This window comes from Grampus griseus (assembly GCF_964374135.1).
Source record: "Grampus griseus genome assembly, chromosome: 8".
Lineage (NCBI taxonomy): Eukaryota > Metazoa > Chordata > Mammalia > Artiodactyla > Delphinidae > Grampus > Grampus griseus.
Genome location: NC_139002.1, coordinates 101214541 through 101238593, shown reverse-complemented (window position 1 = coordinate 101238593; position 24053 = coordinate 101214541). Strand labels below are relative to the sequence as shown.

The 24053-nt window shown below is 46.0% G+C and overlaps 1 protein-coding gene across 1 annotated transcript; it reads right to left on the bottom strand.

The window, feature by feature from the left end:
- Window positions 1-1550: 1550 nt before the first annotated feature.
- On the bottom strand, window positions 1551-23494 carry ASRGL1 (asparaginase and isoaspartyl peptidase 1). Its single transcript, XM_082660979.1, has 7 exons — window positions 23364-23494; window positions 22589-22792; window positions 13255-13397; window positions 12352-12497; window positions 4369-4487; window positions 3424-3534; window positions 1551-3025 (listed from the first exon to the last, which is right to left on the bottom strand). Exons 2-7 carry the CDS (start codon window positions 22779-22781, stop codon window positions 2820-2822), a joined length of 918 nt encoding a protein of 305 aa, XP_082517105.1. The 5' UTR covers window positions 22782-22792; window positions 23364-23494; the 3' UTR covers window positions 1551-2819.
- Window positions 23495-24053: the final 559 nt, after the last annotated feature.

The following is a 24053-nucleotide window of genomic DNA, read 5'->3' as shown; positions in this document are numbered from 1 at the left end:
GCGGGCTTCACTGATTTAAGAGTCAGAGACGTGGTTGATTTCGATGCGTTCTGTGGGGCATTTGCTAGCATTTGTTTTTCTGGACAACTGTGCTCTAAAATAATAGTATTTAGATGAAATGAAGGTCAGAACAGGAACCCCCTCGCGGTTCCAAAATTTCTGAGTAGATTGATTTGATTCAGGGTGGAGATGAGTTTTCTCCCCTTTGGGCTGAAAGCGGTGGACAGTGTGTGGTTTGCTGCCCTCCTGTGGCAGAGAAGGGATAAAAGCCTGTCGTTCCCCTTCAGACGCTACAGTGAGCCTACGTTTGTTGGACAGTTAGGGAGCTGCCCCCTGGCAACGTGGGGGGCGGGAGAGACCCACGGTGGTCTCCACATATGGGATCCCAGGCTAGTGGAGTGACCGTTCACTGAACCGAGGTCCGAGGGCAACAACACGCGCCTGGGCTCACACAGAGGGGCTGGGGACCCTTCCCTAAGTGGGCTGCCCGACCAAAGAGGGCAGGTGGCCCGAGCTGAGGCCCCAGCGGCCCCTGGTGACTAGATCCACTTCCCTCGTCAACAGAATCGAGAAGCGCAAAACCAGCCTCTGCTCCCTGCTCCTCCCTTCTCCCTTCTCCACTCCCCTCAGGATCCCTATGTTGAAGCCCTAAGCCCCAGGTATTTGGTGACAGGGTCTTTGAAGAGGTGAAAATGAGGCCGTTAGGTGGCCCTGATCCCATGTGACTGGTGTCCTTAGAAGAGGAGGAGATTTGGCCACAGACTCTATAAAGAACAGGCTGCGCGCAAGCCAGAGAGAGCGACCTCAGGAGAAGCTACCCTGCTGACACCTGCGCCTGGGGCTTCCCGCCTCTGGAACGTCTGTTGTGTGAGCCACCGCATGTGCAGCCCTAGCAAACGAATACACCTGCTAACAAAGTACGTATTTCTAAAGGACGATTGCTGCATCTGAGGTGTTCAAGGGTGGAACCACATGGACTCCCTCCTGGGCCACACGTCCTCTATTTGTCCAGAGGGTCTGGAGATAAACACTGAGCAGCTGTCCTTCGTTTTCATTTAATCTTCATAGTGACCTATTCTATAGATGACAAAATTCTCAGAAGTTAACCTGCCCCGGGTCACCCAGGTCGTGGGGAGAAGCAGGATCCATTCTGCCTCCAAGCGCCACCTCTCTCTCCCTCTCTCGGGCTCAGGGCAGCTGACACGGGCACGGGGAAGGTCAGGGGACAGGGGCCCGGACTGCGTGACTGTCTCGTGCCATGGACGGCCAGCGCGAGAAGCTGGACCCATAGGCTGTGCTGATTCCTGCAGTGGTGGTTTGGCTTCTTCCTTAACCCATCCCGAAAAAACTCAATTCCTCTGAAAACTCTCGAGTGTTCTCCATGAGGCGGGCAGTCTTATCACACCCACACACCACGCTTAGGCTGAAAGCTCTCTTTAACGAGTTTACCTGTCTGAACTGACAGACCAAGGGAGTTCGTGTACATTCTGGTCAACAGTGACTCCTAAACACGCTGTTATTCTTTCAAAATACATTTTATTAGTGGTACATGGAATTTAAAGTGAAGCAAGTTCTTTCCAGAGAGAAGGTAAGCCCTGACAGACTAACACATTGAGCAGATGTGTCACAGCAAAAATACCATTTCCAGTGTAAAGAGGTTAACAGGAACACTCTCCACCAAGGAGATGCCTTTCTTCACCGTGCTGACCACAGTGGACACTTGGTTCAGCTGGGGGAACCCACAGCCCTGGACAGTCATGGACGCCATGAAGTCGGGGTCATCTCGACACTGACTGGCCCTTCCCTGTCGTAGCAGAGGCGGAGAGGTCACGACCCCCATCGCTCGTGATGGGGACCCGGGGGTCTGGGAGGCGGAGGATGGCTGGGGGGAAACACGAGGTGAGCAGGCTCGTGTGTGAGCCTGAGAAAACCCTCAGACTTGGAGGGCCTCCAGAGTCTCCATGACGACCCTTCATCAGCAGATTAGAGCCAGGGGTTACCAGAGGGTCCTTTTAAAGCACCTGGAAACACGCCTATGTTAGTACGTCAGAGAAGATCTGCACTTGCTTAAAAAAATCAGTTTCTCGGGGCTTCCCTGGTGGCGCAGTGGTTGAGAGTCCGCCTGCGCGATGCAGGGGACACGGGTTCGTGCCCCGGTCCGGGAAGATCCCACATGCCGCGGAGCGGCTGGGCCCGTGAGCCATGGCCGCTGAGCCTGCACGTCCGGAGCCTGCGCTCCGCAACGGGAGAGGCCACAGCAGTGAGAGGCCCGCTTACCGCAAAAAAAAAAAAAAAAAAAAATCAGTTTCTCTCTCAGAGATTCTTTCACCTAATGTTCTTCTGGCTCAGAACGAGCTCTGCAATGTTCACGGGCATCACTCACCAATCCGTTAGCTCTGCTGCCCTGTCTCCCCTTCACTGTCCCCCCACCTCATCCCAGCACTGGGTCCTGCCCCAGAGCGCTGCTCTCCTCCGGGCCCCCCGCACCCTCGCGCCTACAGCCTCTGTCACTGCAGTGGGTCCCCCAATTCCAAAAGGCACTCCCTGCACTGAGGCTGTTTCTGTCCTGTTAAGATCATGCTGTTTCTTCTTTCTAACCTCAGATGATGGGGAGTATTCATGAGGAAGGCTCAGCGAGTTTGTCATCTTCACTAGTCTTATTTGATCCTAACATGGGCATGTCACACATCACTTCGGAATCTGTCCCCAACCAAACACTGATCAAGGCAACAAAACGAGTGACAGACTGCAGAATTTTCCATTTCTAGATCTAACTGATTGAGCTAAGTCTTAGCTTCTAGAATACAGCTTCCGGGGACTTAGGGCAGGTCAGTGATGCTGGTGTCGCCAAGATCAATTCCAGAGTACAGCTTGCCGTCCTTTGCGGCCCCCCAGGGCATGGATGTGGAGGTCCACTTCACCGCCCAGTCTCCTGCTTTGTTGACCAAGATGACACCACCTACACCTTTGACCTTTGACTTCATATAACCCAACGACGCGTCAGCGGCCTCTTCTAACGTCTTTCCTGAAAACAATGAGAGGTTGAGAAACAACACAAGTTACTGACTGAAAGGAATCTGATGGGAAAATTATTTACAGTATGAAAAACCAAAGCGTCTTAACAAAGATTCTTAGTAAGTGATTTCAATGTCTCAAACAAGGACTCTCACCCTACAAGGCCCTCCCTGCACTGGATGAAGCTGCCTTTTCTCCCACACGCAGGCTCAGAGTCTCTCTACCGCCCCCAGGAGGCAGAAGGCAACCAGTATTCCAAATGCCCTTCTTTCCTGACCCTAACAGAAGGGGCGTTGACCTGAAAGCAACGTCTGCAGCAAACAAGAAAGGGTTTCCCAACCCTCTCTGTCGATTTATAAACAGCTCCTATCCCCTCACAGTCAGACGGCACGGCCTTGTTCCACGTACCCTGTTCCACGTGGAAGAGGGTGAGTCTGGCCAGATTCACCTTCAGGATGCTCTCTCCGTGCCCTGTTGTTGAAACGGCTCCAATATCATTGTCAGCGTAACCTCCAGATCCTGCTCAAGGAAGGGAATTGTTTCTAACTGAGCGGCAACCGTCAAGAAATTCTAACACTTATTACAAGTCTAACGCTACATAAATATTAAATGCCAAGGGCACTGGTGAGCGCCGTGTGAATAATACCCTGAGATGGGGATGGAGGGCATGTCGGGGAGGCAGGCCTAGCCTTCCCAGGGCAGCGACACCAGAGCAGCCCCTCCTCTGCCCCCAGCACATCCACCCAGCGCACAGGGTAAGACATATACACCCCTCCCCTCCCCCCACCACCGGGAATTAGGTCAAAATGCTCCGAGGTTAACGCGAAGAACGCTTTGACGTGCAACATCTCGTAGCGGTGGTGCGTCACTCCAGTAGTGGTGTGTCCACTACTGTTAGGTAAAACATGCCACTCAGATCTAACAACTGCAAACTTAAATTCTCAGCTTTCTTAGTTTGCTCATTGGAGCCCATGCCTGGGGAAAGGTTTCGTGTACTTAACCCTTTGGGAATAGTTTGCAGCTCCTGAAACGGATTAGAGAGAAGACAGAGGCACCGGGGGTGCTGCGGCGGCCTCAGCACCCCAGCTCCGCCTCCCTCCCAAGTCCTCCACGCCCCCCCCCAAACACAGCATCTAGGAAACAGGTGCCTGCTGGACACGCCGCCTTCTACACGTGCCCTGGGCGACCCCCTCCAACCCACCGCCACTCCCAGAAATTCTAAAGCTGCCACCAGGAGGAGGAGGAAATGAAGGAAGAAAGAAGTGGGTGTGGGGGTGAGGCGAAGACCAGAGAAAGAGGACGAGAGGACGGGGGAGGGCAGGGGCAGGGGCAGTGATCATCCGTCCATCCCACCTATACACGGCGTGTCCCCGACGCGGCCCAGCATCTTGTTGACGACGCCCCCCGTGGAGGTCGCGTAAGCCACATTTCCTCGGCAGTCCACGGCAACGGCACCCACGGTCCCCAGGTTTCTGCCAAAAAACCAACAAAGAGTGGCTGAAGATGAGAGACACTCCCACAGGTGACAGGGTAGCTTAATACACTTCGATATTAATGGCACATGGGACACACTTTGATTCCAGCATTCCCCACGCACGGAAACGGCAAAGAAAGCCTGTTTGCATTACATTCTACATGTCAGTTAGACTGCTGGACATACCTTTAGCCCTCAGCTCTAAGGGTCCATCCAATCCCAGCACCACCATTTTCTAGCTGGGTGATTGAGTTAAGTTTTATCGTGCCTCATTTTTCCCATCTGTAAAATGGGGATACAAATAACTGGGTGCATCTCAGACTTCCGTGTGCATCAGCACCCCTTCGATCCTCAGCACCTCCATCCAGAGACCCCCGAGTTGGCAGGTACAGGATGGGACCCAACATCGTGTACTTCTGACAACCACCCGGGAGACGCTGCTGCTGCCTGTCCGCACACCCCTTTGCCCGTTTCATGGGGCCTGCTATGAAGATGAAATAAGTTGACTTTTTCTCTAACGTTTTATTATAAATTTGCAAGTAACAAAAGTTGAAGCAATTGTACGCTAACAGCTGTGTACCCACCACCCCGGTTCTACAGTGAACTATATCTCAGGCACTGGTCTAAATGCTGGGACGCAGCAGAAAACTAAATGGTCAAAGTACCTTCTCCCACGGAGCTTGCATTTGGGGCACAGGGTGACAGAGCAATAAAGAATGTCAGGCTTTACTGAACAGCAGTAAACTATAGCCCATAGCAGCACGTGGGACATGTGATGGTGGAGACGTGCTGCTTTCTAAGGGCCTCTCTGAAGGACTGAGGGTAAGCCATGCTGATTGCTGGGGAAGAACATTCCTGAAGCAGGACATGCTTGCCAAGTTCAAGGAACTTCAAGGAGGCCACTGTGGTTGGAGAGAATAAAGCCAGGGAGAGTGTGCAGCAGGGTCAGAGGGACGGCCAGCAGGCAGACCATGAGGCTTTGACAAGTGGGGTGACTGTACATCCTGGTTTCCCAGGACCGTCCTGACTTATGCCTGTTGTCCCGGCTTAATTAACAGTGCCCCTTTCACTCTCAAAACTAAGTTCCAGTTTGAATACTGAATCACATGGTCATCCTACTTACAGGCCCTCGGAAGGGCGTTTAGTCTGAGTGAGGTGGGAAGACGCTGGAGAGTTTGAACCGAGAAGTGTCACGAGATGAGTTAAGTTTAAAAAATAACCATTCTTACCGCCATGCCCATCACCGGCACGGCTAACATGAAACAGACACGGTATCAAGTATGGGCACAGAGGTGCGGGGACCACGACCCTCACTCACTGCTGCTGGGCATGTGGACTGGCAAAGCCACTTTGGGAGGCCACCTACGGGGTCTCCTAAAGCCGACTCAGCCATTTTATCCCCACACTTCTGTCCAACAGAAACGTGGAGGTAAGTTCACCATGAAAGTGTACAGAATGTTCACAGCAGCACTACTTGTAATAACAGCGAACTGCAAATGACACAAACATCTGCCCAAGTAAATAACCTGTGACACACTATGCTTCAGTGAAGGTGGACTCTGCTACACACGAGACAGATCTCAGAAACGTAAGAAGAGGCACCCAAAAAGCACGGACTACACAACCCCACTCAGATAAAGTTCCAAAACAGGCACCACTAGCCCACGGTGCTGGAAGCCGGGCAGGCGGTTTCCTTGCGGGGAGGGCAGTGACGGAGGGGTGTGTGTGTCGGGCTGTGTGCTGATTACACGTGTGTCCACCCTGCGCTGTGGAAGCGCATCCAGGGCTCCAGATAGGATCTATGCACCCGGAATGTGTGCTATACTTCTACAGAGTCATCTTAGGGAAACCGTTCTGGCCATTGTGTGTGGACTGAGGGAGATGAGAGAGGAAACAGAGACCCCTTAAGAGGCTGGAGAGGCAGTGGTTTGTGTCGGGGTGTTTCCAGAGGAGAGGGTGGGAAGGAGGCTGGACCTGGGACATTTTGAAGGCAGAGCTGACAGAATTTGCAGGTGGACCGGATGTGAGAGAGAGAAATCTAAGGCAGAAACTGAAAGGATGCAAGAAACACTTATTGAAAGGTGGAACACTGGGAAGACGTTTTTTGCTTTGTGGTGTGTGTGGAGTGGGGTTGGGTAGGGAAACAAGTTTAGTTTTGGACAAAAGCTTGAGGTATCTGTTGGGCAATCACATGGAGAGGCTAAATTGTAGCTAGAGAATGTAGCCTGGCATTCAAAGGACTAGAAAGAGAAAGCTGGTATCCTATTAGAAGGAAACGGGAACCCTATCTCCTATCACTCACAGAAGCCAACCCAGATAGCTAAGGACCTAAATACAAAACACAAAATTCTTCAAGGAAATCTAGGCAGCTGTATGTCTCAGGGCGGGGATGGCTCCTAGGTGTCTGGTCTTACAAACTACACAAGAAGAGGGAGAGTACTACTGACCACAAAAAACGTTCAAATGGCAAAAATACCATAAGCAAAGTAAAAGCAAATAAAAACAACAGATTCGGGAATTTTGTTTTGAGCAGAGAAGACAGCCTTAAGATTGATAAGAAGAGGACAAAACAACTAAAGAGAAAAAATGATCACAGGACGAAAATAGGCAAATTCCCGGAAAAGAATGACCCATAAACAAATGCAAAGCATCCAAGCTGGCGGTTGTCAGGGAGGAGCAATGGCAGTGACGCGAGCCCCTCCCGCCACATAAGGAGAGAGGTACCCTGTCACTGCTGGTGGCAGCCCCCCAACACGTACAAGGAAGGGGTTGAGGCAAAAATACAAAGGCAAATGGAGGCCCACACACATGTAATATGCAGAAATAATAAAGATGTTCTATCCTCTTACCGTGATAAATGTATCTTGAGAGATACTGTAAAGCTATGGTTTTCATTTGACTGGAAGCTGACAAACTACCAATGATGACAATTTATTACCATGCACATTTGTATCCTTTGTTGGTCAGCTGGTGATGGCTGGATGAGTGGGGCAAAAAACCACACACAGACACATATACAGTCATAAATTATTATGTATTTATTCCATAAAATTAATTTTCATTGCCTTCATCTCAAGGGGCATTGATCACGTTCTTATGGTCAACATTTCCATGTAACATGCATTCTACTGACAATGTGACAAATAACACAACTTTTCTTTTTTTTTTTTTTTTTTTTTTGCGGTACGCGGGCCTCTCACTGTTGTGGCCTCTCCCGTTGCGGAGCACAGGCTCCGGACGCGCAGACTCAGCGGCCATGGCTCACGGGCCCAGCCGCTCCGCGGCATGTGGGATTCTCCCGGACCGGGGCACGAACCCGTGTCCCCTGCATTGGCAGGCGGACTCTCAACCGCTGCGCCACCAGGGAAGCCCAACACAACTTTTCTTGAGCGATGTAGTTCTTAGGAAGTTTTTAATTAATTTGAACTTGGAGAAGCTTCACTCTGCTGAGGCAGTAACATTGGAACTATACATAAAACTCTTAAAGCAATACTTAGATTTGGAAATGAATCTTGATTTTTACATTACCACACTCAAATGTTACATGGGGTTACGTTTGATAAATTGTTATCACAGAAGATTTTACTAAATATTTTAATTTGATCATTTAAATCACAATCCCTTACTATAGTCATTTTTGTCATCTCTTAAGCAGTGTTTAAATCAATGCAGAGTATCTTAAATTCTTCTTTCAAATTTCATTGCTGGTATATTACAAAGAAAATGGAAAATAGCAGTATGTTGCTCGATTTTGTTCAAATCTCTCTACAAATGATACTTATACTTCGATTTATAATGAACAGAAAAACAGCCTCTAAAGAAACTGGTTTCAGGATCAGCTGTACATGAATCTTCTCCTTCAAGTTAGGCAAACCTTTTTGTTTCCTTTGTTTCGATTTCCTTATATTTTCTGCGGATGTCACTTTTCTTGCATATTTCCCATGCACTTTTGGCTTTGTTTCTCTAAATTAAAAAAAACATTTTTAATCCTTTAAAAAATGTTAATAGCCAAACTTAGATTTTTTTTTTAAAGCTTCTCTTAAGCTTATCCATGGAGAAGAATAGTTCAGACTAAGTAACTGTAGATAGTGCAAATTCAAAATTAATTTCACTTTCTGTCAAAGTCCGTGATTTGTTCTTTAAGGAACTTCTGCGATTTTTGCTGAACTCTTCTTATCTAAATTCGATTTCATTACTTCAACAGCATTTAGTTGGAATTCCCTCCACGTCTCTCTGAGGTCTGTTATAAGGTCAGATGTGAGTCTCATTAAGCTCTTCCACCTTCGGCCACATCTAGAGTATCTTGCAGTGGACCCTCTACTGTCTCACAGCATCGTCAGTATTGGTGCAGCTGAGGGCATGTCTCCTAGAAACAAACTCACGGTGAGCTGGCCGTGTCACACAGGATACTTCCGGACTCTTGGCCAAAGTTCGTGCTTACATACCTTTTATTTACCTACCATGTTAGCTCCATTATCACGGGCTTCCCTTTTAAATGTTAGTTTTTCAACATGTTTTCTGATCATGGTCCACTCTAGCTGAACTGAGTTTTTTAAACTTCATTATGATTTCATGTCTTGCTTTATTACCCATTAAACTAACCTATTTGAATTCTCTCTCCTAGATACTTATCATTAGGTTTTTTTCCTAATTACGTTTTGGCATTTTATCAAAACTTGAAATAATTTTTATTAACCCTAGAAATTTCCCATTGTTTTCCGTAAACATTGTGCTGATGGGGTCATGAAAAGTACCATTACACTTGTCCAAATAGTATTATTCTTTCAAGAACATTACATCTATGTTTTCTATCTGTGTCTTTTCTGGTTATCAACTGTTTATTGTTTATTCAGCCTTTTCCCAGCGCTTCTAATAATTGCACGTGTCCTTTTTTTGGTGTATGATTATACCAAATTGCTTTATGATTAGCAATTAAATCTTCCTTTAGTAAAGAACATGAAGTTGTTGGGATTTCATCTGAATTGCTCAAGTTGTGGATTTGGTGAGAATACTATTCCTACTAATTTTCATTGTTTTGATAAGTAATTAAATCTTCATTGAACAAAGAAGCTGTAATGTTCTCTTTGTGAATTTTATGTGGGTCATCCTGGAAGAAGACTGCTTACTTTTTTTTTTTCTCTAATTTTTATTCATTTATTTATTTTTTGGCTGCATTGGGTCTTTGCTGCTGCTTGTGGGCTTTCTTGGTTGCAGCGAGCAGGGCTTCTCTTCATTTCGGTGCGCAGGCTTCTCATTGTGGTGGCTTCTCTCGGTCTGGAGCACAGGCTCTAGGCGCATGGGCTTTGGTAGTTGTGGCGTGCGGGTTCAGCAGGTGTGGCTCGCGGGCTCTAGAGCTCAGGCTCAGTAGTTGTGGCGCACGGGCTTAGTTGCTCCGCGGCATGTGGGATCTTCCCGGACCAGGGATTGAACCTGTGTCCCCTGCGTTGGCAGGTGGATTCTTTACCACTGAGCCACCAGGGAAGTCTAAGAGTGCTTACTTTTAAAGCAGACTGTTTCTTTGAAGATCTTTTACTTCTTTTCTTCCTTTTAGCTTTTTTTTCTTTTGTGAATTCCACTTTAGTATTCTTTTTCTATCAAAATCTTGACTTGTACACATTTTCAGTAATCTAGGAATTAGAAAGTGAAATGTAACTATACTGAGAGTGTACAAAATTAGCATATATTTTCATCAAAGTTAAGGGCAAATCCCCCCAAAAAGAATAAAAGTAATTTGCAGATATAATTTCAAAAGTTAGTTTTTTCCTAAAATTTACAAAATTATTAATATTAAAGTCTAAACATCAACTATAATTAATGAATATAACATTTTAAATAAAAATTACTTAAAAATTTCAACATTTAAAAAAATTTAACTCAACCTTAAGTATTTTTATAAGAATAAAACCATTCATGAGTCTAATATTCAGTGTCCATTTAGTTGCCAACATAAAAAATTGGTTCCTCATGCAGGTTCTGTCTATACCTGTGATGTCCAGTACAGCAGCCACTGTCTGCATGTGGCTGAGCACTGGAAACGCAGGCAGTCTACAGTGAGACATGTGGTCAGTGTAAAAAACGCGGCAGATTTGGAAGGTCTAGCATGAAAAGACGTAAAGTGTCTCATAAATAAATTCTTACATTGATGACATGTTGAAATGATAATATTTGGGGTATATTGGGTTAAATATATTATTAATTTCACTCATTTCTTCTTACTTTTTTTTAATGTGGCTACTAGAAAATGTTAAATTACATATACGGCTCTCAGATTTCTATTGGACAGTGCTGGTCTAGACCTACATATCTACCAATTTAAGAGTAACAGGAATCAGCCCTCATGGGCAAGTCTTGCAGATATCGTACTAATTCATGAATAACTCTAGAACCACAAACTGAAACATGCGGAAAGAAAAAGGACACTGTGCACTACTGGGAAACAACACTTCGTTATGCAGGAATTTGTTTGACAAATTATTGTCTTTTTCTCTTACCTAAGTCCTTCTGCTGTTCAAGTCTTCCCCACACTCCAAAACAGGGTCTAGTTCTGATGTCAGCAGTGGCATATTCCACAAACCTTTTGACTCAGGTGGTCTCTACTTCCAAGACATAGAGCAAGAGATGCAGAGAAGCACTTCCCTGGGGGCTGAATGGTATTTGTCACAAGAGTGGATGATGAGGGCTATGGGTAATGCTGTGTCACTGCTGAGTGACAGAGATGCCCCATGGATCTGCAATAAAGCAACTGTTTTGTGTAACTGTGATATGAGGGTCATCTAAAGTGCAGGGCCCAGGGCAGGAGCCCCTCTTGCTTATATCGAAGAGCAGTACTGGCTGGTGGAGATGTGTGTTGTTGCAGGATTTTTGGAAAGCAATGTGGCAACATCTATTAAAATGTACATGAACCACTGATAAAGCAACCCCATTCCTGTGACTTTAGCCTATAGACACCATAGCACACTCAGTAAAGATTATCAACAGCTACCAACATATGGCCAATCTTGTACAACAGATTCCTAACCTGGGGACACACTAGAATTACCTGGGGAACTTTTTTCGAATGGACTTGCCTGGCCTCTCCACCTCAGCTCTACTCGATTAGATTTTTTTTTTGGCCACGCCATGCGTCATGCGGGATCTTAGTTCCTCAACCAGGGATCGAACCCACGCCCCCTGCAGTGGAAGCCTGGAGTCTTAACCGCTGGACCACGCGGGAAGTCCCTAAATTAGATTCTGTAGGGAAGGGGCTCAGACATGTAGATTTTGAAAAAGCTCCCTAAGTGATACGAAAGTATACCTCTGGTTAAACATTACAAATCTAAAAGGGCATGTGGAGTTAATAGATTACATTCCATTATAAACCTCCAGGCCACATTCAAATTTTATTTTTCAAATTTTGCTTTAAATTAAGGTCCTTTTATTTGGTATTTTTGAATTGGTAACACAGAAAACCATAATTCAGAACACATGATGAATTCACTTATAAGGGCTGTACTGATTTCTCTGCCCCGTGAAAGGGCGCCTAAGTAAGTTCATAGGGTGGTCTACATCACAGAGAACCTGTGCGGTGTACCGAAGATAGCAAACTGATCAAGAAGTATGCAGGTAATTAATACCTTCTATTAAATCACGTTGGAGAAGGAACTCTTAGCTGAATTTGAGTTACTATTCATAGGAGTAATAAGTGAGGTTAAATTTCAGAGTCAAAAGAGCAGTTTTTCCATTACTTAGTGTGAACTATTTTGTACAAAAACTGAAACGACCAAGTGATCTTTGACTTATTTAAGAAACGTGGATAACCAGACATGAGTCCCACTTTCACATCTGAATAACTCGCAAAAATGTGAGCCACAGATGATACTTACTTTTGGTAGTCTGATTTCTGAAGCTTTTCGTTTTCTAGACGTTTTTTGTTTCTTTCTGTAACCAGCTGTTCTCCAGGAATTGTTGGAATCCCGCTGGCTGCTGCAAATTTTGCTGCACCTTGGTCAGTCAGAAAGCAGTGGGGTGTCTTGAGCCAGAAAGAAATGGGAAAATAGTTAGTTTTGTGGAAAAGTTAAAATCTTTTCAACTGTTCCTACTGTGTGAAAATCATTATTCTCTCTGGGTACAAAGTCTCAAAAATGCAAATTCCACTGGCTTGCTTTTCTGAATGATGAAAAAAGCCGAGCTCTCCGAGTTTTTGTATTTTCAGAAAAACCTAGATGATGGAATATTACTAGGAATTCAACTTACATATGATCTTACATTTAGAGAATTTAATCCAGTTTTATTTCATACATGCTATTTATTTATCTACATATCTATGTATGTAGGTATATATTTATTTGCTGCACCACACAGCTTGCAGGATCTTAGTTTCCCAACCAGGGATCAAACCTGGGCCCCCTGCAGTGGAAGCGTGGAGTCCTAACCACTGGATCGCCAGGGAATTCCCCCATACATGCTATTTAAACAGTTGGTCTGTTCAGTGTGTATGTGTTGTGTTACATGTGTTGAAAGCAGGCTGAAGAAAATACAGGAAGATAACATGAAAACATGAAGATAATGTGAAATGTAATCACTGGTTAAGTGATCATGAGTCAAATTACATCAACTGAGTCAGAATCTTGGTTTCCTTGAGAAACTTAAATAACATTGTTTTTGTTCTTTCATACAATTTCAGGAGAACAGTGATCTCGAGTATTTCCCTACAAGTCAGAACCCTTTTAGTCACTGAAGTGCAGCAGTGACAATTCCTTAGGAAAAGGGTGCTTTAGTCCCAGTACCTTTTCCATAACAAGGCGCGCAACTTTAATGGGATTTGCGACACAGCGGACTGCAGACACCGCTCCTGCAGACAGGTCTTTCCCATTCATGATACTTGCATCCATTTCAACTTCACCATTTTCGTTCAAGACAGATCCACAACCTAAAATCAAAAAGAAGCCGAAAAGCAAGAATTAAGAATTTGGAAATGGCTTCCGAGTTTCCCCTAAGCTGCCTACTTTAATTCATCCTCTACTCCATTGTCAAAGGAACGTTTTTAAAAACACAGATCTGACTTGATACCCCATGACCTACACAATAAACGGTATGAAGCCCTTCCTGATCTGGCCTCTCACTTACTTTTCCAGCTTCATCTCTTCTCCTTGGCAACATTTTACTGAAATATTAGGTTTCCCTGAATGTACCATTAGCTCTCATTACTCTGTTCGCTTTACCACTAGCAACTTTTCTCCAACTTTCTCTGCCTAGATAATACTTGTAAGCCTAGCTATTCTTAAACTCTATGTGACTCAGTTTCCTCAGAGGGATAAGAACAAACCTCAAGAATACTTAAAGGAGTATAAAAATATCCAGCAACTAACAAGTGTTTGGTATCTAATAAGAAATTACCAGGCTCAGAAAGAAACAGGAAAATATGACCCATAATGAGGAAGAACAAAAACAAAAAAATCAATTAACAGCAACAGACTCAGAAATGACATAAATGATAGAATTATTAGACAAAAATGTTAAAACGGCTGTCAGGGCTTCCCTGGTGGCGCAGTGGTTGAGAGTCCGCCTGCCGATGCAGGGGACATGGGTTCGTGCCCTGGTCCGGGAAGATCCCACATGCCACGGAGCGGCAGGGCCCGTGAGCCATGGCCGCTGAGCCTGCGCGTCCAGAGCCTGTGCTCCACAATGGGAGAGGCCACAACAGTGAGAGGCCCGCTTACCACACACACACACACACACACACACACACACACAAACAAAAACGGCTGTCATATGTACCAGAACATGGAAGAAAATATGAAAAGGACCCAGAGAGAACTTCTAGAGACGAAAAAAGAAGTCTGAAATGAAAAATACACTGGATAGGATTAACACCAAATTAGACACTGCACAAAAGATGAATGAACTTGAAGACACAGCAAACAAAATGACTGAAAAATAATTGAACAGAGTTTATCACTGAGTTCAGGGACAGTTTCAAGCAGCCAGTATATGTGTAATTGGAGTCCCCAAAAGGAGAGGTGAGATAGAGGGACAAAAAAAATATTCAAGGAAATGATGAATTTTCAAATTTGGTGAATCCTATAAATTCACAGATCCGAAAAGCACAACAAACTCCAAGAAAAAGAAACATGAACAAAACTACACTCAGGCACATTATGATCAAACAGCTTAGTGCTAATGAGAAAGAGAAAATCTTAAAAGCAGCCAGAGAAAGACACATTAGGTACAGAGGAAAAAAGAAAAATGATAGCATATTTGTTGTCATAAACAATGCAAACCAGAAGACAGAGGAGCAAGATCTTTGAAGCCCTCAAAGAAAAAAAAAAACCTGTCAAGTTGGAATTCTACACCCAGTGAAAGCATCTTTCAAAAACCCAAAACAAAGACGTTTATAGACATAACAGAAGTTAAAAAAAAGTCATCAATAGCAGATGTGCAATATAAGAAATGTTAAAGGAAGTCCTTCAGGCAGAAGGAAAATGATAGCAAAGAGCAATCAGGATTCCCCCAAAGAATGAACACTGGATATGGCTAATAAGTGGATAAACAGAAATACCTTTTCCCTTTATTTTTACAATATCTTTAAAATATAACTGTTTAAAGGAAAAATAATAACAACGCATTAGGCAACTTATACACATAAGTAAAACATATGACAACAGTAGTACAAAGGCTACAAAAGGGGAAACAGGTGTATGCTGTAAAAGGTTCTTACATTATGCATGAAGTGTGATATTACTTAAGGTAGACTGTGACAAGTGAGAGATATATACTATAAACCCTAAAACAACCTTTAAAAAAAGAAGTCAAGCTACTAGGCCAACAAAGGAGATAACATGGAATTATGAACATTCAATTATTCCAAAAGAAGGCAGAAAAAAGCAGAAAAAGAGGAAACAGGGAACAATGAATAGACTGGACAAATAGAAAACAAACAGCAAGATGACAAAGTTATGCCTAACCATATCAATGATCACATTAAATGTAAATGGTCTAAACACCCCAATATAAAGCAGAGATTGTCAGGACTGCCCTGGTGGTCCAGTGGTAAAGAATCTGCCTTACAACGCAGGGGACGCAGTTCGATCACTGGTCAGGGAACTAAGATCCCTGAGAAGAGAAAACCCACACGACACAACTAGAGAGAAGCCTGCACACCACGACGACGAGCCCGCGTGCTGCAACGAAAGATCCTGCGTGCCTCAGTGAAGATCCTGAGTGCCGCAACTAAGACCCGATGCAGCCAAAAATAAATAACAAAATAAATAAATAAAAAATAAATAAATCTTAAAAAAAGCAGAGATTGTCAAATTGTACAAAAAGATAGGACACAATTACATGCTGCCAATAAAAAAAAAAATCCACTTTAAATATAAAGATGCAAATAGGTTAAAAGTAAAAATGGACAAATTATACCATGCCAAAATGAATCAAATGAAAACTGGAGGCAAAGTATACTTCCCAATAAGGAACATTAAATAATAATAAGGACATTAAGTAATGATATAGGGGTCAGTTCACCAAGAAGACGACAATCTATATTGTAAACAACAGTTTCGAAATACATGAAGCAAACACTGACAGAACTCAAAGGAGAGATAGACGAATCCAGTTACAATTAAAGACTTCAATACTCCTCTCTCATTAATCAGAAATGGACAATCAAGATACAGAAGGTATGAACATTACCAATGAACTTGACCTTATTGAGATTTATAGATCTTTCCATCCAACAAGAGCAGAGTACATAGTCTTTTTAAGTGCAAATGGCCAAGGTAGAACACATTCTGAGCCAAAAACCAAACCTTACGAAGTTTAAAAGAATACAAATCACACAAAGTATGTCCTCTGATCATAACAGAATTAAACTAAAAATCATTAACAGAGAGGTATTTAGAAAATCCACAAATATTTGGAAATTAAGCATCACACTTCTGACTAACCCATGATTCAGTGAGGAAGTCACAAGGAAAATGAGAACACATTTTGAACAGAATGAAAATTAAGGCAACCTGTAAAAACATGTAAAAATCAAAGCAGTGCTAGAGTAAAATTTTAAACATTAAATGCTTGTATTAGAAAAGAATAGTCTCAAATTAATGATCTAACAGGAAAAGAACAGTGAATGAATAAAGGAAACAATAAAGGTAAGTCAATGAAATTCAGAACAGAAAAAGAGCAAAAGAAAAAACAGAAAATGGGACTTCCCTGGTGGCACAGTGGTTAAGAATCTGCCTGCCAATGCAGAGGACGTGGATTCGATCCCTGGTCCGGGAAGATCCCACATACCGCGGAGCAACTAAGCCCGTGTACCACAGCTACTGAGCCTGTGCTCTAGAGCCTGCGAGCCACAACTACTGAGCCCATGTGCTGCAACTACTGAAGCCCAAGTGCCTAGAGCCCATGCTCTGCAACAAGAGAAGCCACCACAATGAAAAGCCTGCGTACTGCAACAAAGAGTAGCCCCTGCTTGCTGCAACTAGAGAAAGCCCGTGCAGCAACAAAGACCCAACGCAGCCGCAAACGAACAAATAAATAAATAAGAAAAGAAAAAAACAGAAAAATTCACCAAATCCACTTCCCGAAACTAAAACTAGTTCTTTGAAAAGAACAATAAACTTGATAAACTCTAGACTGACGAAGAAAAAAAAGACACATTACAAAAATCAGGAATGAAAGAGGGGACCTCTCTACAGACCATACAGACATCAAAAGCATAACACAGAAATGTTGCAAATTCAGCAACTTAAACCAAATAGAAACATTTCTTGAAGGACAACTGACAAAACTCACTCAAAGAAGAAATAGATAACCTGAATAGTGCCATGCCTATTAAAGAATTTCATTTCTTAAAAACTTTCCATCAAAACAAACAAAAAAACCAATCTACCAAATATTTACAAAGAAATAATAGCAACCTTATACAAACTTCGAGAAAAACAGAAGAGGAGGGAACACTTGCCAATTCATCATATGAAGCCAGCATCACCTTCATTTCAAAACCAGACACATGTTATAAGAAAATAAAACTATAGACCCGTATCTCTCATGAACATTGATGCAAAATCCTCAACAAAACACCATCAAATCAAACCCAGCATTCACATATGTAAAAAATAACATGTCACAACAAAGTGGTGTTAATCCCAGAGAAGAAAACCTGGTTCAAAATTCAAAAATCAATCAATCAATATTCACCATATCAACAGACAAAAGAAAAACCACATGGTCATCTCAATAGATGCAGCAAAAGGATTTGATAAAACTCAACATGCACAGATGATTAAAAATCTCAAAAAACTAAGAATAAGGAACTTCTCAACCTGGTAAAGGGCACCTATAAAACCCTACCACCAACATCATACTTAACGGTGAAAGACAGTGCCTTCCCCCTAAGACTGGGAAAAATGCAAGAATTTCTGCTCTAACCACTCCTATTCAATATAATATTGGATGGCCCAGCCAATGTTCGAAAAGAAAGAAAAGGCATAAAGTTTGGAAAAGAAGAAATAAAATGGTCTCTATTTGCAGCTGACATTACTAGAAGTTACAGTAAGCAAGACAGTGTGGCGTTGGTGAAAGAATTTGACAGATAGATCAATGGAGCAGAATAGAAAGCCCAAAACAGATCCACATAAATATATAAACTGATCTTTGACAAAGGAGGTGTGATACTTTGATTTATCATAATTACATATTTTGGTCTTCATCCAGGTACGGTTCACAGCTGCCAAACCCTTTGGAATTTCCTAAGGGATTAGAACAATGGGAGCATCTTTTGTTGTAATGTTTGGTCTTTTGCCCTCAATTCCTGAAACCACTTCAGATCCATACAGGTGACCTGGGTGTCCTGTTACTCATAACAAGCAGTTTTCAACCAAAACCAAATTTATGTTAATGAGGTAACTTTTGAAAACCCCCTAAAGGTGGGGGGCTGGTTGCCACCGGAACCAACCAGGATTAAAGGGCTGGAACTTTTAGTCCCACCCCCTGATTTCTGGGGAGGGGAGGATTGGAGATTGAATCAATCACCAACTGCCAAGGATTTAATCGATGATGCCTATGTAATGAAGCCACATTTTGTGTAAGTGTTGAAGAGCACAGAACAGAGGCAAGGGGACAGAACAATTACTAAGTATCTGCTGACTAACTGGTTAAGATTTCCTGAAATTCTTTTCTCTGACAGATGTCAGGTAGGTGGTGTAATTCCCTAGAAGCGTCTTAATCCCTAGATCTCAGGTTTTCTACTTCAAAATAAAGAGGAAATGAGTGTCTTCCAGCAAGTTACTTAAACTTTTTGTGCCTTAGTTTTCTCATCTGAGAAATGAGCGTGATAATAATTACACCTAACTCATAGGACTATGGTGCAGATTAAATGAGTTAATCATGCAAGTTTCTTAGACCACTGTTTGGTACATAGTAGACACTCGTGGTGGCTATGATGATTATTACTCTAAAAAAGGACTGATTTGCGTGAAAGAAGCCAAACACAAAAGAATACACTCTTTGTGACTGCATTTATATGGAATTCTAGAGAATGCAAATTTATGACAAAAACAGATCAGTGGATGCCTGGTGCTGGGGCTGGGAGGGGGGATTAACTGCAAAGTGGCAGGAAGGAATGTTTGGGGGTGATGGAAATTTATTTTTTAATTTATTTTTATTTATTTATTTTTTGCAGTACGCGGGCCTCTCACTGTTGTGGCCTCTCCCGTTGCGGAGCACAGGCTCTGGACGTGCAGGCTCAGCGGCCATGGCTCACAGACCCAGCCGTTCCGCGACACGTGGGATCTTCCCGGACCGGGGCACGAACCCGTGTCCCCTGCATCGGCAGGTGGACTCTCAACCACTGAGCCACCAGGGAAGCCCCCGGGTGATGGAAATTTTAACATCTTGGTTGTAGTGTGGTTACACAGGTATGTACATTTTTCAAAACTTAAAATGGGTACAGTTTATGGTATGCAGTAAAGAAAGGGCATGTGTGGGACTGGGGATCAGAGTGGCAAGCTGCCTTTGAGAAGGCAGAAGCGCTAGTGAAGCACATGACAGCTCTGGGCGTCTCCCAAGCAGGGCTACCGTTTGAGTTAGATGTGTCTGTGACTCTGGTAGGTATAGGGCAGGCGCTGTGGCAGAGAAAACAGAAGGGGAGAGTGCTCCTGGGATTTGGTCTCAGCTCTGGAAGGGGGCAGGAACCCCACGTACTTCCCCTAGAGCAACAGCTCCTAGCAGCGGTGTACACAGAGGTCCAGGTGGAGCCTCTCAGGAGGGATGAACTGCAGCGGCCAGCGGGCTGAACCCAGAGCCCTTTGGCTGGTTACTACTCCTGGTCCCTGGCCGTTAACCCCTTGCACTGACAGCTGGGCTGTTCTAAAGACATTAACCCTATGGCTCTGACAACAGGAAGCTGAAGGGTGGATGATTAACGAGTGGGCCTTCGTGGGGTCAGGATGTGTGGAGGTGACATTTGGGTTTGCCTGCAGGAGCCTGAGGCAATCCTCACTGTCGTCCATGTCCTGGCTCATAAGGCACTGACACCCCCTGGCCATCAGGGAGCTGATGCCCTAGCTTGGGTTCAATCCCTAGCAACTGACCCTTCAGTAGATTCAGCAGATTGGATGCACGGAAAGAGTGGCCACCACAGAGCTCGGGTGGGATGGCATATTGCCGCAGATGTCGGGTTGCCCTTGAAACACAGTGACTGGGTTAATGCGATCATAGCATGTCCTGTGTGTCCTAAACAGTGCCCGTGGCAACTGCCAAAGGAGTCTGAGGCCACCCACCAGAGCTCCTAACTGGTAAGGGATTGGCACACTGACTCTACTGGCCTCCTCCCTCTGAGAGAGGGCTCTAACGTTCCCTGGTTTGTGTGGTCTCCACATCTGGCTTAACCCAAGCTTTCCCCTGTCCCCATGCAAACCAGGCGGCCGCTGTTAGGGGATTAGAGAAGCTAAGTCCCATGTAGGGGTCCCTCACCAAATAGATGGTGACTGGGGCCACATTTCAAAGACTGTGGATTGGGACATGCAAGACTGGGCAAGGGAACACGGCACTGAAGGCAGGTTCTATCTCCTCTGTAACCCACAAGCAGCAGGGCTGAGAGAAAGGAAAAATGGAATGTTAAAGCAGTGCCTTAACTTACTAACAGATAAAGCCACTGTGGCTGGGTGTACTAACGTGCCGTCCAAGGCTTTCACACATCTGCATGATCAACGAGTAGCGCTGTCGCCCCATATCCCAGACTGGGGACCCCTACGGAAGCACCGATGCCAAAAAGGTACGTCAGGAAACAGCCGCTGCCCTGACTTTCACCATGGATCAACGTGCTACGGTGCCGAGAACACCGAACTGCAGCACACCTGGGAAAGGAGATTATCTACTGGAATTTGCACTGGGACACTCTAACAGGATGGGTGAGGGGGAACTACTCGATCTCCACTGGGTTCCTGTTGTCCTGCCGCAAGCTGGGCCTGCTGAAACGCATTATACCTGGAATGGGACGCGCACCACTGGAAAAGAGCAGGTGAGGGCTCTGGTCTCATGTATCCCGCCACCGGTCCATCTCCTCAAGCCTGACAGCACTACCTCCCCTGGCTAACGTGTATGGTATATAAAACCAGGTCAAATTCCTAAGGCTGCTGACCTCCCTCTCCTCCAGGCCAGGTGGGCATGTTCTGTTTCCCACTGGCATGATCTTTTCGCTGCTGTCTTTGAGCCCTCCGTTGGCCTGCAGCACATGACAGCACATGACAGCCTCCTACTAAATGCACTCACCAAGCCTTGAATGACAGCCGACAAAGCCTGTTCTTCCAGCACACTGACATGTCTCTAATGAGACAAGCTCTCCTCCAAAACAGAAAGACCTTGGCCATTATCACTGCCTTGCAAAGAGGCAGCACCTAGGCCATTATCCAAACAGGATGTTGTGTGCTCACGCCCGATGGGTCTGTTAACGTGTTGCCTCTATTCAATCACAGGACACAAGTGAACGCTCTGGAGTGATCTGGCTCCCCGCCTAGGGGACTTAGTAACAGCGGTCTGAGTCATGAGGCTCTCAGTGGAGAAAGGTATCCGTGATCTGGGGAATTATTGTCTTAACCCGTGTTTTCTTCTGTATGTGCCTGATGCTGTGGCATCTGCCTGCAATGCAGCCAGACGGCCGCCAAATGAGCCACCCGTTATTGCCCGCTCAGGGCACGCTGCGGAAGAGAAAGTGTGTGAGACTGTAAGAGCCGGTCACGAGGGGTGGAGCGCTGGGGCAATCGGAGTCCCCTCACCCCTTCCTCTTTCCTTGGAGTGTGCTCTCCGCTTGTCTTCTTGCACCAGAAGCTGCCCAGGACACAGCCTTGAGATGTGGTGTTGAGACCATCTGGACGGTATATGTGACTGAGCCCAGATAAGGCCACTATATAAACTTTTAAGATTCTGGTGGGCATGGACAGGGGTCTATTTATCCTGCAAGGCAAGCCTCTTGTGTAAGTTCCCATGCTTATTAAACCTGCCACCTACCAATCTGGAGAGATCTGCCTTTTCCTGTGGTCTCTCCCTGCCCTCCCTGTATGGGGGACCGATTCAAATTACACCCTGAAGCTCCCAAGGTTGCCACCCAACAGTAGTCTACCCTTTTCCCCCACAAAAAGATGTAATTTAAAAAAGCCTCTTGGGGCTTCCCTGGTGGCGCAGTGGTTGAGAGTCCGCCTGCCGATGCAGGGGACGCGGGTTTGTGCCCAGGTCCGGGAAGATCCCACATGCCGCGGAGCGGCTGGGCCGGTGAGCCATGGCCGCTGAGCCTGCGCGTCCGGAACCTGTGCTCTGCAACGGGAGAGGCCACAACAGTGAGAGGCCCGCATACCGCAAAAAAACACACAAAAAACCAAAAAAATCCTCTTGGTATGTGAATTCTAGAAAGCAGATTAAAGAAAAAAGGGGGAATAATGAATTTTAAAATTCTTTAGAGCAACTTGGTCAACAGGTAAAGAGAGAAAAACTAAATCTTTTCAGCATATTAGATTTTAGCATAAAGCTGACGAGACTCACTGACACTTTAGAGAGGTTCTATTTATCTGGGGGTAGAAGCTTAACCCGGTTTAGCATCAGTTACCAGTTGCAGTGCAAATTTACCTGCGTTGAACTCGGGATCATCTTCCAGGACGGTCACGGCTCCTTCCACAGCGTCAACTGCGCTCCCTCCCTCCTTGAGGATGTTGTAACCCACGGTGGCGGCTTTGACAATGCCCTGGCGTACCCTCTCCTTGCGGTCCTTGGAGATATTGCTGCCTCCGCCACCGTGGACCACGACGACGGCGGGGTTCATGGCGACGGATTCTAGGGATCAGAAGACGAAAGCGTCCTTTCAAGCGGGTCCAAGAGAACCGCACGGGGCTTAAGTCTCCCGTTGGGGACAAGGTCCAGTTTCTACGCAGGGAGGGGAAAGCCCTCAGAGTTTACAGCCTCAGGCAAATTCCTGAGACCCAGGGAGTACGGAGGACAGACGCGGCTGGGTTTGAACTTTGGAAGTAAAGTCCAGAGCGCCCGCCTCCGGCCCGGGGCACCTGCTGACTTCGAGGGGGCGGTGGGATGCTCTGCACCCCAGAGCCCGCGCCCCCTCCTCGCCCACTGACATCGGGCTTCCGTTTCCCTGGGGAACCCCGGTTCCTGTCCCGTGCTGGGCCCCCGGCCGGCATGGCATCTGGGGTCGCAGCTCCAGCCTTCCTCCCCGGCCCCACGTCGGGCCTCGGTTTCCCTGGGACTTGTTCCCGGCTCCCACCCCCACCGCGGGGCCAGGGGCGGCCTGAGGGCTGGATCTCGCCAGTGCCCTCCCGCCTCCAGTCCCCGGCACCGGGGAGTGTGCCTTTCGGGGTCTCGGGTGGCGACTCCCTCAGGGCCGTCGACTTACCGAGGACGCCGCAGGAGGCGGACGCCGGGGCTTCGGGCTTGGCCGAGCCTCCCGGTCGGCCTCGGAACCTGCACAGGCTACTCTCTCCAGTCGAAGCCGCTCTGGAAACCGCTGTGCCCGCAACCTCTCTGCCAGCAACGGCTCCGCGCCTGCGCACGAGGGCGGGGCAGAGCGCCGCGGAGAATTACCGTAAAGCCCCAACGCACCACCGCGGCACAACCCCTCTGCCGGCTTCGCCACTGCGGATCCGACTCTCGCTGCCCGGCTCCTAGGACAGGGGCTATGCTGGCCTTCTGTGCACGCGAGCTTCCTAGTGGGATGCGGGGAACTCCTCCTCCTCCTCACGAGGCGGAGGGGTGGTGTTGATGGCGACATGCAAGAAGGGATGTGCCGCGGTTTTGTAACCGAAAACTGAAAAGCACCGCTGCACGCACTGAAGTCCTTCCTCTGCCCGAGATGTTTCGCAGACTTGCTAGTTATTCTCTTCCTTTTAATTGTGTCTCCCCGTAACGTTTGGTAAAGAACAGAAAGATAACCTCCGTAATCGGTCTGGTTCTGTGCCTGGGGTGCACTGAAGGGTCTGAAAACCCCTCCTCTGAGTCTCAGGATCTCAGCTCTAAATTCCTTCAACCACAAGTGACCTAATTTTTTGGTGACAATTTTCCTCCTCCCTGCCCCAGAGCCTGAAAG